This window comes from Hippocampus guttulatus, chromosome 7 (assembly GCF_054856545.1).
Source record: "Hippocampus guttulatus isolate MCC_2025c chromosome 7, RoL_Hgut_1.0, whole genome shotgun sequence".
In the NCBI taxonomy this organism is placed as follows: Eukaryota; Metazoa; Chordata; class Actinopteri; order Syngnathiformes; family Syngnathidae; genus Hippocampus; species Hippocampus guttulatus.
In genome coordinates, this window is record NC_141267.1 from 15,553,120 (window position 1) to 15,568,083 (window position 14,964).

General features: G+C 43.6%; 1 protein-coding gene across 1 annotated transcript in view; it reads left to right on the top strand.

Annotated features, from left to right (window-relative positions):
• The window catches only part of unc13a (unc-13 homolog A (C. elegans)), a 45,497-nt gene that overhangs the window by 4,036 nt on the left and 26,497 nt on the right, over positions 1–14,964 (top strand). The window contains exons 2-17 of the mRNA XM_086116360.1: positions 1,538–1,567; positions 1,658–1,757; positions 3,971–4,088; positions 4,205–4,328; positions 4,436–4,506; positions 5,223–5,277; positions 5,808–5,837; positions 6,015–6,210; positions 10,115–10,942; positions 11,394–11,487; positions 12,321–12,367; positions 12,450–12,528; positions 13,127–13,132; positions 13,228–13,302; positions 13,539–13,758; positions 14,706–14,933. Coding sequence (XP_085972486.1) covers positions 1,538–1,567; positions 1,658–1,757; positions 3,971–4,088; positions 4,205–4,328; positions 4,436–4,506; positions 5,223–5,277; positions 5,808–5,837; positions 6,015–6,210; positions 10,115–10,942; positions 11,394–11,487; positions 12,321–12,367; positions 12,450–12,528; positions 13,127–13,132; positions 13,228–13,302; positions 13,539–13,758; positions 14,706–14,933 — 2,301 coding nt within the window. The remainder of the gene's footprint in view (positions 1–1,537; positions 1,568–1,657; positions 1,758–3,970; positions 4,089–4,204; positions 4,329–4,435; positions 4,507–5,222; positions 5,278–5,807; positions 5,838–6,014; positions 6,211–10,114; positions 10,943–11,393; positions 11,488–12,320; positions 12,368–12,449; positions 12,529–13,126; positions 13,133–13,227; positions 13,303–13,538; positions 13,759–14,705; positions 14,934–14,964) is intronic.

Here is a 14,964-nt window from a genome sequence, read left to right on the forward strand (position 1 = left end):
CCCAGGCGGTGACAGCACAGCAGCATCAACATCAGTGTAGACAAACTGGCCTCTTAAATTAGTAGTGTCACCCCAGAAGGCCCTTGAGATAATAATGCCCATCAGTTATCCCTCTGATGAAGGAGTCAAGAGGGGCGACGGTGAAAGCGTGCATGCTGCTCCTCCAAAGTAAAAAAAGAGAAAAAAAGCCATCTTTCTGTTTTCAAACTCAAAAGTTAAAAAGAACCTCGACTGTAATGATATTTGCTTCATATGATTTTTTTTTGTCTCAAAAAGAATTTCCAGCATTTTGTCAAAACTTTATTTTCCCATATGTCACCCTTGTTGTTTATGTGGCAATGCATTCGGGGTAGTGAGGTAATATGGTTGCACTCTGTTGTTGTAGCGACCTGTTAGCAGCGATGACCCTCTTTTTCAATTGGAACCAGAGCGTGGGTCGAAGACAAGAGGAAAGTGTAGAAGAAGCCCGTGATGAAAATGGAGATCGCAGCCGTGAGGAAGCTAGAGTTGGTCATTTGTCTTTCTGTCTTGAGTGGATTCAGCTGTCATCATCAATATTGGACACTTACAAATGTCAGGGTGCTTGACTAGCATTCAGCATTGTTCGTTTGCTCTGTTGCAAGTTTGGTGGAAAATGAATGGATTGGTTTAAAAATAAATAAATAAAATCATGCCTGGCAGGATGAAGGTTATAATGAGAGCGTATTCGTTCGATCACAGTTTATGTAATCAGTTCAAAAGAAAAACACATTTCATGTGAATTTGCAGAGATTGAAGCTCAGGCATCCTATCATGACAATGCTGCTTGTTTGCTTGGACACGGCGTAATGGAACACAAAACCTCGTCTTGAATGTCAATGAAGCATCAAGGCATGAAACAAGGCAAGCAGCAGGGATAAAAAGTCAGCCCTGTGAATATTAATGCCTTACTTCTAAACGCCAGGACGCTATTGGATGGAATGAATAATGAATGGGCCTTTGACTTCACTGTGGTTTTAAAGCGTCTCATGCCAGCAGAGGTTATTTGCGTGGAGAATGCTCTGGAGTGTGTTCATAAGTCGACAAAGGGTTCTGCCTTTCAGTTTTTCCACCCAGCATTTGGGTCAAGCCTTAAGCGAGCTATGCAGAGTTGTAGAGATGTGCAGGTGTTTCACTGCTCAGTGAAGTAGAAGAAGAAGAAGCAACTTGCCACTGTCAGGGTTCGTCACATTAAGTCACATGCATGATATGTTTGGCGCAGTTTCTATGCCGGATGCTCTTCCTGATGCAACCCACACACGTTCCACACGTGGGCCATCTTCCCTTACCAGAATTTAAGAGCGGTGTAACGTTAACAATAGATAGTTTGTCGTAGTATTAAACCTTGGCGTATTGTACTAAAAGGTGTAGCTAAAGTTTTACTCGCCTAATAAGGTAACCAAACGGGCACAATCTTTGATTTGTATTATGATTGTAACTGATATGCCATTAGCTAGCAAGACAATATTTACTATTTGCACATGCGCACTGTTTGATTTTTGTTTTTGTGTCTTTGCAGTGAAAAAAGCCAAGCTCGATGGACCTCAAGGTAAGATTTTTCCTCACAGTACCTCAGCCGGTTTGCCGCAATTGTATGAATTTCAGATATTTATCTGTAACATTGTTGCTCATCCTGCAGAAAAATTCAACACTTACGTGACCCTAAAGGTGCAGAATGTCAAGAGCACCACCATCGCCGTGCGCGGCAGTCAGCCGTGCTGGGAGCAGGACTTCATGTTGTGAGTCACTCTCTCTTTTTTGAAAAGCTTGATCGTTATTGCAGTTGATCCTCTCTTCTTGCGGAACATAATCTTGCCACCTGCATACGGTTTACTGAGCCACATGTTTGTGTCATGTGGGGACATGGAGCAATTTATTTTGGGGGGGGGGGTTTGGGCTGGTTTCATATAAGGATCAATCACACAGGTGTCAGCATTTTATTCAGTGGCTTTTCAGTTCATACACTTCCGCGTTTTCTTTGGTGTTGGATATGGAGGTCGTAAAATATAGAGAGCTTTAACACCAGATGGCAGATATGGGCAACTAACAAGATTAAGTGAGGGTGCTATAGATCACATGAACACAAATGTCACCCTGCAGGCCTCAGTGGGCAGGCTCAGCTGTGGCATTTTAACTTATTTGTCATCTGCCCCCTTTGTCTTCCCCAGCTTTTTAAAAATCATCTTACCTGTATTTTTATACACTCAATAGACTCTTTATTAGGGTTACCAGCACAATCTGATGAGATGCAATACAAGTGCTGGGGAATTCTTTAAAGTAAATGCTGTTAAGCCTCCAAATGGACTCCTCTCCCCTACCCCAAAAACGTCAATCCTTTCAATCTCACGAGAGGTTCCGCAACATAGCATCAGTCTGAGGGCAACCTTTGTCGTTACTTTGTGCTCGAGCAGCTGCTCCTCCGTGTTCAGAAGCTTTTGAGTAATGACTGGAAGAATGAGACGAGTGGGTGTGAGGCGTTTTGTCTTGCTCGGCAGTTGCTCCTTTTGTGATTTAGCCAGTCGTGACTCATCAACATGGCGAAAAGAGCTGTGGAAAAAACTCCAAGTTATGAGCATGACATGATAACTGAAGGATCGCTTTGTAGTTATAGCCAACGGTGTCTGCTTAGCACTGCACTACAGTGACTCCGGATAGCATGATGAAAGTCCGTTTTGTATTTGTAGTTATTTTTTAAATTGTTTGTGTGGGTCGTTTGCTAAATCGCCCAACGTGTGGTGTAGAGTGGCCAAGTGTTGATGGTCGGATCCCAGTCGAATTCGAAACCATCACGCAGTGTGCGGCGGCCCTGTAATCATTTAATTCAGTAGCACAAACCTTTATTAATTGTACAGGGAATGTTTCAGGCAACATTTTAAATGCAATCTCTGCTGCATTTTTGTAAGGCACTTTATTTTGGAGTCAGTCAGTCCTCCCTTAAGGGTCTGCTGCTCACCGCTTAACTGGAACACATATGAGAGAGCACCTAACTCCTCTTCTGGCCTCCCCCGTTTTCATTGAATGGTTCTCCTTGTTGTCTTGTCCTTGTGTGCTGATACTCCAGTAAATATAAAAAGCGGGAAATGGATTTAGAAAATTCCAAATCCCCAAACAGTTGGCACATCTGAAGAGTTTGAGGAAATGAAAATTACAGCACAGCTAATGAGCTCTTTTTCTGTAAATACCTGACTCTGTCCTTTGCCTCACCATCTCCCGCTCATTTCCTTTCATCATTTTTCCTCCTTTTCTGAGGCGGCACAACATGCTACCATTTGCTAGATTATATTCTCGGCTTCCAAGGAAACGGAGATGAATTTTCATATCAAGGCTGCGGCTATTATTAGGATTTGAATCAGTTAAGACTGTGCGCCTGAACCTAGAGAGGCTTGCCTGCTTGTTGATGAGAGATATTAAGGGAGATGTTTATTTTGTTTGGTTGGTTTTGTTTTGTTGTTTTTTTGGGTGGGGGGGGGCAAATTCCAAATATCTGCTTACCTGGTTGTATTATTTTGACATCTGTGTTTTACCATGTCTTTGAGCTAGGACTGCCACTGCATGTACAGTATATTACTCACCACATGAGGCATATTTGTATGAATAATTTTTTCTTTGCTGTCTGTTTGATGGAAGCGAGCCACATAATTCACTGTAGTTAGTCATAAAGAAACTGCGTAGTGCGTGCTTGCACTTTTGTATACTGTATATATGCTGGCAGCTGTCTTTTTCCAACGCATGATCTCCGTCAGCAGATTCAATCAGTGTTTATCCATCATCAGAGTTAAAGAGCAGGCACTTAGGCTTAATTGTGTGACAAATTAAAAAAGAAACTCAGAACCACAAGGGGCATACATACATGCATACATCTGAAATCTAAAATTTATTATATATATTTTTTCATCGATTTTATTATCTGTCCTTTTTAACCCTTCTCCACCCTCCTGTCCCTGACTCATAGCGAGATAAATCGGCTGGACCTCGGCCTAACAGTGGAGGTGTGGAATAAAGGCCTGATCTGGGACACCATGGTGGGTACCTTATGGATCCCACTGAGTAGCATCCGGCAATCCAATGAGGTATCTGGCATATAATAACGTACATCCTCACATAATATTACGCAGGACAAACTGACATAACATTATCGCCACTGATTGATCATTTGTGTTTTGCATTGCTCGTCTTTAATTCCCAGGAGGGTCCGGGTCAGTGGTTAACACTGGACTCCAACGTGATCATGGCCGAGAATGAAATCTGTGGCACCAAAGATCCAACCTTTCACAGGTTGCTGCTGGATACACGCTTCGAACTGCCACTAGGTTTGACTTGATGTTGTCAATTTAGGTCTTTATTAGAAATTGTTTGAGAATCATTTATTATTAAGATCAAATCAAGAGTACCCTTGCCAATGCTACATTCACTGCAGACATTCCAGAAGACGAGGCACGATACTGGGCCAAGAAGCTTGAACAACTCAATGCCATGAGAGACCAAGATGTAAGAACTTCACTGTGTGTCTGCACTGTATCTATTTTTCTCTGCCTGTCCATTTCTTATATGGGTGAATCTCTGAAGAGAGAACATTTGCATAAAAGCTGCTGCTCAATGTTTTTAAAAAATCTCATTGGATCACAGAACTAAATGTGGTTTCGGTGCTGATTAGTTCTTAAACCATTCTTCTGCAAAATGATTAAAAGCCAGAACACGAATGAGTAATGACACACCAGGTATGGCATGGCATTTACTCAGGGTCCAGTCAAATCAGATCACCAATCTTTTTGAAATGGAGATCTTCTCTTTGGGGACTGAAAGAAAAGGCCACCAGTTTGATAGACACTTCTGAAGTAACACATTTGCTCAGATTACTTTCAATTATGTTATTGATAATTAACATGGCAATGATTTCGCACAATTATTATCAAGAGTGATTTAGCAATGCGATCCTTTATTTTTATACATCTCTACAGGTGTTTTCATTTTCAAATGCTCTGTATATATGTTAGCATTTGAGTGTTATTGTGAACCGCTGTGAACATTACAGAAAATCTATCATCCCACCCTACAATAACAGGTCAAATAAATAATTGAAACCCCAAATTTCTTATAGCATTCATGCACATAATGAGTATTTGTTAAGGTTTGAGTATAACTCTTTTATCTATCTATTGCTTTTTTTGTTTGTTTGTTTTTTGTTTTGGGATTTACATTCTAAGTATGCCTATCAAGAGGAGCAAGAGAGGCCTCTCCAGGCACCGTCCACACAGTGCTGTAAGTGTAAATCTACCATCTACTTCCTCTGCATCAAACGCCTCTCATGGCAATGTCATGATGTCTCGTTTTTATGCCGCTGCACTCCCTCCTCCCAGGCTCATTTAGCAACTAGACAAGAGGTTGGAATTGGGTAGGAAATGGTAATATGGCTTAAGGGAGTAGGATGATAAACTGAGAGAAGGCATAGTGTGACTGCCCCATTGGAATTGACAATGAAGTGGGTAGTCCCATGTATAGATGTCTTTATCACTCAGTTGTCACACTGTCATGAAAATGAAGATGGTACAAACATAGAGCATGAAATCAACTTGAAACTACTTCTGAACCCTTTCATGAACCCTGTAACCTGATAACATGATAAGCCGCCCACTGTAGTAACCGCTGTCCCTGAAAAGGTTAAGTTGGGGGCAGGCCCAAGACTCTTCAACCCTCTGCAATTGCTTTCCTATGTTTTATATTTCTGGACTGCTGATGTACTTTGTTTCTGATCCTGATGTGCTTTTTGCATCCCTTTATCTCTTTTGCAGGTAATTGGAGTCTGTGGGGAGATCAGCAAAGTAAGTCTTTGATGCATCTGTGCTCATAAATTTGTATTGACTGTCCCCGTCTGAGCTGGAAATAATGATCTCATTGTGCAATTTCCCCTGTAGCCCTTTGCTCCTCTACAACTGCTCAAAAGACGTTTGCGTTTTTTCCTGTCCACAAATCTCTATACGTTGTGTTTGTGTGAACAGATGATGACCCGGACAGTGCCGTGGACGACAGGGACAGCGACTATCGCAGCGAGACGAGTAACAGCATCCCGCCTCCCTTTTACACCACATCTCAGCCCAATGCCTCCATGCACCAGTATCCCATAAGGCAGCAGCACTACAGACACCCGTACGATGACGACATCCCCGACATGGACTATGACCGTGGGGACATGAGGTAGCGCATCACTGTCATCATCACCGCCGTTTGCTCGAATTAAACCGAGTGACTTCCGTGCAGCCTGCAGGTTGCCATGGAGATTATCGGCAAAGCTAATTCACAAAGAGAATCTACTCATTAGATACACCCACGCAGTCTAATGAGATCTAATGCAAGGTCTATAGCCACGATTGTATTTGTAAATGCACCATACAAGATGAAGCACTTTTAATTTCCATGTACTTCTTGCATAGACCATGGAGACATTCCATTATTGTCTATTCTAGAATACCACTCAATAGAGTACAGACCACCGCCAAGGCCAAACAATCCTCAATGTCCTGCACATTCATTTGATTGAAAACTGCAGGCCAAACTCTTTCGCTGCAGTCCTGCAGTGTTTTGTTTTCCCATCAGAGCTCCATCTGCTGGATCTCGTGCCTCAGTGGCCCCAATGCAAGCAGACTGTATGGGGATAGATGATTTTAGATACTACTATGTTAAGTTACGAATGTGCTAATGCAGTGGTGCCCAACCTTCTTTGGCCAACATACACTAACACAAAAATATATCATATGAACACACACAAATCTTTACACCCCTCGCGATTGACATGGGACCAGTCCACGGAGTACCGGTCGACCGTGATCGACTGGTTGGGCACCCCTGTACTAGTTTAATGATAAACCCGCCTCTCACCGCACCACTGTAATTTGGTTGCCTAATTTTGCTCCATTACATTTGATACAGTGCAAACTACAAAAACATTTCAAACATGTTCGATGAATGGCTCTCCATCTTGAACCAGACTATTTCATACAGCAACAGTAGGCTGTCTTTGGGTACCTAATATAATGTCCAATGAACGTTTGTTTTGTTGGAAAACAGGACGAACATGCCTTGCTGTTAATGTCTAAAATCACAAAAAAAAGGAAAAAAAACCAACAGAATATTCCTTTATGAATACGTCACTTTGAAGTCTCAGATTGTAACCCCCCACCCCTTCCCCTAAAACGACTTGGGTCTGGCGGCCATGTTTTGTTCCACTTTGTTGTACATGCTTTCCCCACTGTGCTCTTCCTCCCTCAGAGAATAATCCTGGCTTCAGTGTATACAAGTACGCTGGGGCGCGGCTCACTGCTCTTGTATACAGGTTGCGTATGAATGTGTGGTTGTCTTTTGTGTGTGTGCGAGTGAGTGAGTGAGGAGCCTTTTTAATGAATCCGATGTGGTTTCCTTGCTTAAATTGAGCTCTACTGATGCTCCTCTCCTACCTCTCTCCCCCCCCCCCCCCTTTCCCTGCTCCTCTTACCAGACCCTACGATAGTTTAGATTTGGCCACCAACGGGCGCAGCGATATCGACTCAGGCTCAGGGTCGAGCCGGCGCACCAGTCGTCAGTATTCTCTAGACAGTAGGCATTCGCTGTCCGATAGGTGGGTCTCTGTACCTCCTCTGAGCTCCTCCTCTTCCTCCTGCTCCAGCCTGTGACTCAGTCTCGCTGTGTCGTCAGTGGTGGACTTGTCCCGTCCTCCTCGCTCACTGTGCTTGCATGCATGCGCTCTTTTACCCTATCGCTCTGCATATGTATACAAGAAAAAAAAATCATGAATAATGCTGCTCCTGGATCTACTGTATCTTCAAATCACTTGGCTATTCGCCATAATGTGGTGCAGTGTAGTACCTGGGTGGGCTGCTAATTTTACTCAATTGTGTTGAGAATAACGACACTGTTAAAGAATTCAAAATTCTACTTGTAGAGTTTAAGTCAATAAAGGCCGACTGGGCGTCAGCAGTGGTGGGCCTGACAGCCTTTTTGTTTCCCCAGTAAACTGCCTGTGGGAACAGGATGGGCAGCAGCGAGAGGGCCAGTTCCCCTTTGGCATCTGTAAAACCAAATCCTGTCAGTATGGCATGGATGGCACTTAAAATGACCTTATCAATATTATAAGAAACCAATAACTAAGGAATGGGCAATTTTATCATCAATGGTTCGTGCAATCAGTTCTACCGCATTGTTAGAATTCCAAATGATCAATTAATTGACCTCTTATTATGCCAATCCATAGTCGGATGAACCTAATACCTTGTGTTTATCAAACACAAATAACCCTGTTTTCCATGCAATTGATTCAGTCAGTCACACGTTAAGCATTTGCCACGAGTGAGTGATTGTGCAACTTTTAAAAAAGGGAGCACAGGTCCATGTTTATTTGTCCATTCGTGCACGCTCATACGAAAAACTCTAGCACTACCCCCCTCTTAAGTGCAACCTCCAAGGTATATCATTGAACCAACATTACAAGAATCAATACAGGTGATAGAATAAGGCACTCGTGTGCGTCCATGCATCAAAGCACGTGTTTGTGTCAGACCTCTCCAAGACTTGGGACTTGCCACCTCGGCTCAATGGCTGCAAAATTTGAGAGGGTAGGGTTTTTAACCGGTACCGTGGTTTAAATTGCAAATACAATGCAAATCCTGTGTTTCATGATAATAACCCCGCTAAGAAAACAGGTGATGGAACAAACTCAACCCACCAACTGTCCTTGACCAATGACACAAAGACTGAGGGGAAAAAAATATTTTGAATCCCTTTTTCTGGCCATTATTACTGTAGGTGGTTGGAAAACAGTATCATGACGACAAAGTTAGGCTCTTTGCCCAATGGAGCTTTTTTGTGTTTTCTACTACTGGTACTTCCACTCAGCTGGAAGTTGGTTTTGCCTCGCTCTGGTTTTTTTTTTTTTTTTTTTTTTAAATATAAATTCTGCACTGCTTTGCTCACTTGATTCCGTTTTACGTACTGCCAAAGGATATAATGAAACACGGTCCCTATTTTTGGAAAGAGGGGAACATGCACTCAGTGTTAAAAATATTCATTTTTGTGTCGGGGCAAGTTTGGTTTACTGTACTTGGGAATTTGAAGGACCGCGCTGCGCCTCGTTGGGCATTTCGGCGGACTGTTGGCATTTTCTATGATGCATCCAAATGACAATTTGTTGATAGATAGGCTAGGCTTTAGACCAGGTGAAACCAGGTCTAAGTTGTGGCACAGGTGGTCTGACACGGGGTTGTCACAAACAGATGCACGATTAGAGGTGGAAGGCAGACTCCAAGTGCCCACTTCGCAGAGGCCAGCAAGTGGAGATCCTCTCGCAGGAATTTATGAACGTAATTTGCGGGCAACAATCGACGTCATAGACCCCAGTGAGTCTGTTATGCTTCGACCATGTAAATGAGGGGAGGAGCTTGGATTGGCCGGGAATCAAGTCTGCTGTTTTCACTCCCACGCTGCCACAAACACCCATTTCTTGATGAAAATACCAAAGAAAAAAAACTCCACCTACGAATAAGAGATGTTTTCTAGCCAGAGGTTGAGCTCCACTGTATTAATTTGCATAGTAGACAAGTGGCTACATGGCACGGCAATCTATGATAGTTCAGTCCAGATTTATAGCTTTATTGTTGTATATATGTTTGTTGCTCCATGTACAGCACTTTGTATGCAGCCATGGCTGTTTGAAAGTGCTCTATAAATACAGTTGAATTGAGTTGAGAGCACTGTGGATGCAACGACTCCATTTTGATCACTTACAAATGACATTAGTGCAGCAGCAGGATTGGATTTTGATTAAGAAATAGGATTACCCTGCAATATGAACAAGGCCGTAGATGCATCACAAGTCTTAACAACTCCCACCTCCAACATCCACTCTCAAGCTTGCTGCTTGGTTGAAAGTCACTCCTCTCCCACAAGTAGCTAGCCGTCTCCCTGTGTAGTCTCAACCTCAACACGACTCCCTTAAATGTCCCACTAACCAACACGTCAAGTCCTGCTTGTCCTGGATGCTGCTTCTGCCCTTCAATGGATGCGTTGATATCACAACTACGTTTTGTGTTTTCCCACTTTTCTCCCTCAGTCCAACAGACAGCCGCTATGCTTCTTCAGGTGAGCTGAGCCCAGGCAGTTCCCAGCTCAGCGAGGAGTTCATTCCTGGAGATGGCGAGAGCGTGCGCGGCTCAGAGTTCTACGACGAAAACGACTCGTACCATTCCTGCAACTCGTCTATTAGTTACGGCAAGGAGGACTTCCCGGGCTGGGATGGGGATGACCAGCAGGGCGTCTACAGTGACGAGGGGAGCTATGTCAAAGACGGCGGTGAAGACAGAGCGCTCTATGGCGACGAGGAGGGCGAGATGTACGAGGAGGAAGGAGCGTACAACTACGAAGATGAGGAGGAGATGCCATACGAGGAAGACGAAGATATCTATCCAATGGATGGCGCTCTTAGTGAGGAGCAGGGGCCCCCTCACATCCCTACGAGCACCGTTGCCACCCTCGCTCCCCCATCTGATAGCGTGTCCACCAGCAGACCTCCACTGGAAAAGCAAACCTCTTTACATCAGCAGCAGCCTCCCGATCAGCTGCAACCCTTAAGTACCACCCCGGTCCTCCCTCCTCTCAAACAGGATGACATTTTGCCCCCTTTCACATCTGACTCCGCCAACGTTCCCTTTGCAGCCGCCCAGCGAGACATATTTCCCACCACTGCCACTCCCATCAACAGCACACCCACCACCACCACCACCACCACATCACAGATTCCAGGATCTGATGCCAAGTTCCAGGAACCTGAGCCAAAGTCCGAGGTGCCTCTAGAGGAGCTCCCGCCACCGGAACTACTTCCGGCTGGGGAGAGCATCCCCCCGCCCCCTGAGGAGAAAACTGAGGAGCCTTCTGTACCCAGGCAAGTTCTCTCGATGCAGACGAGGAGGTATAGTTCAGTATGAGTAAACCTCCAAAGCTGAACACAATCTGACGCTAGTTGAAGTTGTTCTAATATCAAAACAAATTTTCTCATAGGGAATTTGTTTATTCTAACTTCAAACTGTCGCAAGCTACGATAAACTCTATTATTAAACATGGTGATGTTTTTTTAGTAACATGCAAGTGTGAAGAGCAGAGGTTAAGAAGTTAACCATTACATCATAAAACAAAAATAAAGTGGACAGTACAAAACTCAACTTTTGTTTCTCTCACATTGATGCGGTTGCTATGCTTAAATATGGATTCATTGTGTAATCGAAAGGCGCTGGCTTCATATTTTGGTTTTGGCTGCGGTTTTATTGGTATTGATGAATTTACACAAAGGGATATTGCACATCCGTAGTTAATTGCATCTTCTTGCACATCACCAGCTTCCCAAAGAGGGAACTCATGGAACCCGGTCCTGCCAGAGCCAAAGCCAACTGGCTCCGATTGTTCAGCAGAGTACGACTGCAGTTACAAGAGGTACACATTGACTGACTTTGTGTTTGCAATATGTGAATTGTTACAGTCGTAAGTTTGTTTATAAGTTGCTGCATCTGTTCCTGCATGTTTTTTGTTGTTGTTTTTGTTTGTTTGTTTTACCAGCTTTTGTGGAACGTTGCAATGTTTCTTTGGATGATATTGTCTTGTGTTTTATTCAGTAGTTTCTGTTTACCCCATGCTTGTTTTGCCATTCCATTGTTTTCTTTTCAGTGGTTTGCCACACTCATAGCGATTTGCATGTAGTCCATTCTGATTCCTCCCTCTGGCTGGAGCAGACTCTCAGGTGGGTGTTGTGTGTTAATCCGCATCATTTATTTTTAATTTGACTTGTATGCTTCATTGATATGTTGAAACACCAATACAATGAAAGATGGTGAGGTGCAGCATTGTATAAATCTAAAATACACATCATCATAGATTCTATAACACGATATAGACAATAGAGAATATTATGCTATGAGTACTATACAAAAGTTGGTGTAAACAGCAGCGATACTATCATACTTTTTGATAAATGTTTATTTGCAATGCTAATGACTATTGCTGCAGTTCACATTCACGTCTGTACAAAAGCAGTTGAGAATGATATCAACACCAACAGGATCAACTCTAAGCACTGGAGTGAGTTTAGTTTTGTAAGCTGCCACGGTTGATTCAATATTTTAGGTGGATCCATGCTTTTGCAATATGAAAATATCAATTATGCCATGCCATGATAATCTTATTATTTTAGCAATTGCTCTAATGGCACCTGGCGAGGTCCTACACCACCTGTTTTTTCCCCCACATTCATCCTTTTGTGTTTTCCACAGGCCCGAGGCGAGAGTGTCGGCATTGCCTCTTTGCTGTTATCAGCGGGGTAAGTATTGGCTACCATGACGCATCACTTCTATAGCTGAGTAAGTTCTCATCCGTGATATATGTGCGTGCTTTCTCTTCAGGATGGGCGGTGCTCTTTACAGTATCGACAGCATGCCAGACCTCAGGAAGAGGAAAGCGATGCCTCTGGTCAGAGATCTGGTTGGTTTAATCAGTTTAAATTCTCCACTGTCCATATATTACTCAGCTACAGCAGACAGGCTGTGCTTTTCTTTATCGTATTCCATCTGCAGTGTGGCGTCTTGGCTTTCTGCCCTTTCCATTCCCTGCTTGACTGAGGCACCACGTAAAAGTGGACACGTAAACTGACTTTTGAATTGCTTGTTTACACATATTTGGGGTTATAGAGTGCCTGCCTGCCCATCAAGTGTGGGTGTGACTTGGCAGCTCCCTGTGTGAACGTCCACCACTTTTTTTTTGCAAGGGAACCACACAGAACTGACTGTCAGGTCCGAGCCAAAAACCAAGGAGAGCTGCTGTGTTGTTGGATGCACAGATAACCAACACACTACATATTACTAAGAGTCGCAAACATAGCAACCACAGCCAGAAACAAAAGGAACGTTGCATACTTTAGGTACAAGCCACAGAAGTGACATAAAGTTTATAGGTAACCATGAAGTCAATCCTGTTGTATCATCGACATTCCATCTTGTTCAGGAATTTATTAATGTACTCATTTTTTTAAATTGTGTCCTTATTGTCCTCTTTTGTCCCCACCATCATATAAATCCCACAGGCAATGGTGAGTAACAAAACTGTTTTTCTCATTAATTAAATGCAGTACTAGATCAATAATCACAGTTTGGTTACCTGTCTACTTTCTCTCCTGTTAATCAGTCACTGGTCCAGAACTCCAGGAAGGCAGGCATCACCTCAGCCCTGACATCCAGCACCTTGCATAATGAAGAGCTGGTCAGTCTTATCAGTTAAATGGAAATACAGAGTAACTAACCTCTTGTTTGAACTTCAAAGCAATTTTGCTTGTAGGAAATATGGAAAAAGCGATATACATCATTTTATATCTTGAGGCTAAACGTAGCCAGTGTACATTTCACTATTGTTATTGCCAATTTCTTGGTGACATTGACAACCGGTAAAAAGGCTCCTCTTAAAACTGCCATGACCATGTGCCTCCTACATTATTGTAGAAGAGTCATGTCTACAAGAAAACCCTGCAGGCCCTCATCTATCCCATCTCCTGCACCACGCCACACAATTTCGAGGTGTGGACCGCCACCACGCCCACTTACTGCTATGAGTGCGAGGGGCTGCTTTGGGGTATCGCACGCCAGGGCATGCGCTGCACTGAGTGTGGCGTCAAATGTCACGAGAAGTGCCAGGATCTGCTCAACGCCGATTGTCTGCAAAGTAAGAGATGATACATAGCAGGCACCATTTTTAAATATTCACGACTACCAACAAAGTCCCCTATGAATTATGCTGCCAAAGTGTCTGTTCTAACCCATCCATCCATCCATCCATTTTCCGAACCGCTTGATCCTCACTAGGGTCGCGGGGGGTGCCGGAGCCTATCCCAGCCGTCTTCGGGCAGTAGGCGGGGACACCCTGAATCAGTTGCCAGCCAATCGCAGGGCACACAGAGACGAACAACCATTCACGCCCACACTCACACCTAGGGACAATTTAGAGCGTCCAATCAGCCTGCCGTGCATGTTTTTTTTGGAATGTGGGAGGAAACCGCAGCACCCGGAGAAAACCCACGCAGGCCCGGGGAGAACATGCAAACTCCACACAGGGAGGCCGGACGCGCTAACCACTGGACTACCGGGCCGCATCTGTTCTAACCCATTTCATCACATTGACTTTTTAAATTTCAATGTTTTTCTTCCTTGAGAGGATATTAAAAGCTATTCATCTTTTGTTGGCATCCACTGCTCCTCCTCAGTGTTTTCCTTTTTATTTATTTATTTATTTATTTATAAAAGTGTCATTCATGAAATATGCTTTCAATCCCTGTGTTTCCTCTTTTTGCTCACTTTTACTCTTACAGTGTAATGGCGACGTGCACTTACTGGTCATAACGTTAGGTATACCAACTGTTGCAGCCGAATAAGATATTTTGCAGGAGCTGTATCAAAAATTCGATCATGGATTGATATAGTTCACCTTTGAGTGACAGTGAATGAGGTGTTTCTGTTATTTCATATGTATTATATTTATGGGAGTCACAGTTATCTTTGTAAAGGCAGGCAGAATCTTTGACCCACTTAGCTTTCTTGTAATGAATTTCATTAGATTAAGTAGGTTGACATCCACCTTTCGCTAAATATTTCATTCTTTTTACCGTCATTCAGGAGCGGCGGAGAAGAGCTCCAAACATGGCGCAGAAGACCGCACTCAGAATATCATCATGGTCCTCAAAGATCGCATGAAGATCCGTGAGAGGAACAAACCGGAGATCTTCGAACTCATTCAAGAAGTCTTCTCCGTCCCCAAGGCCACGCACGGCACCCAGATGAAGCAGATCAAACAGAGCGTGCTCGACGGCACCTCCAAATGGTCGGCCAAGATCAGCATCACGGGTGAGTTGGACTTGAGATTGGTCATTGCACT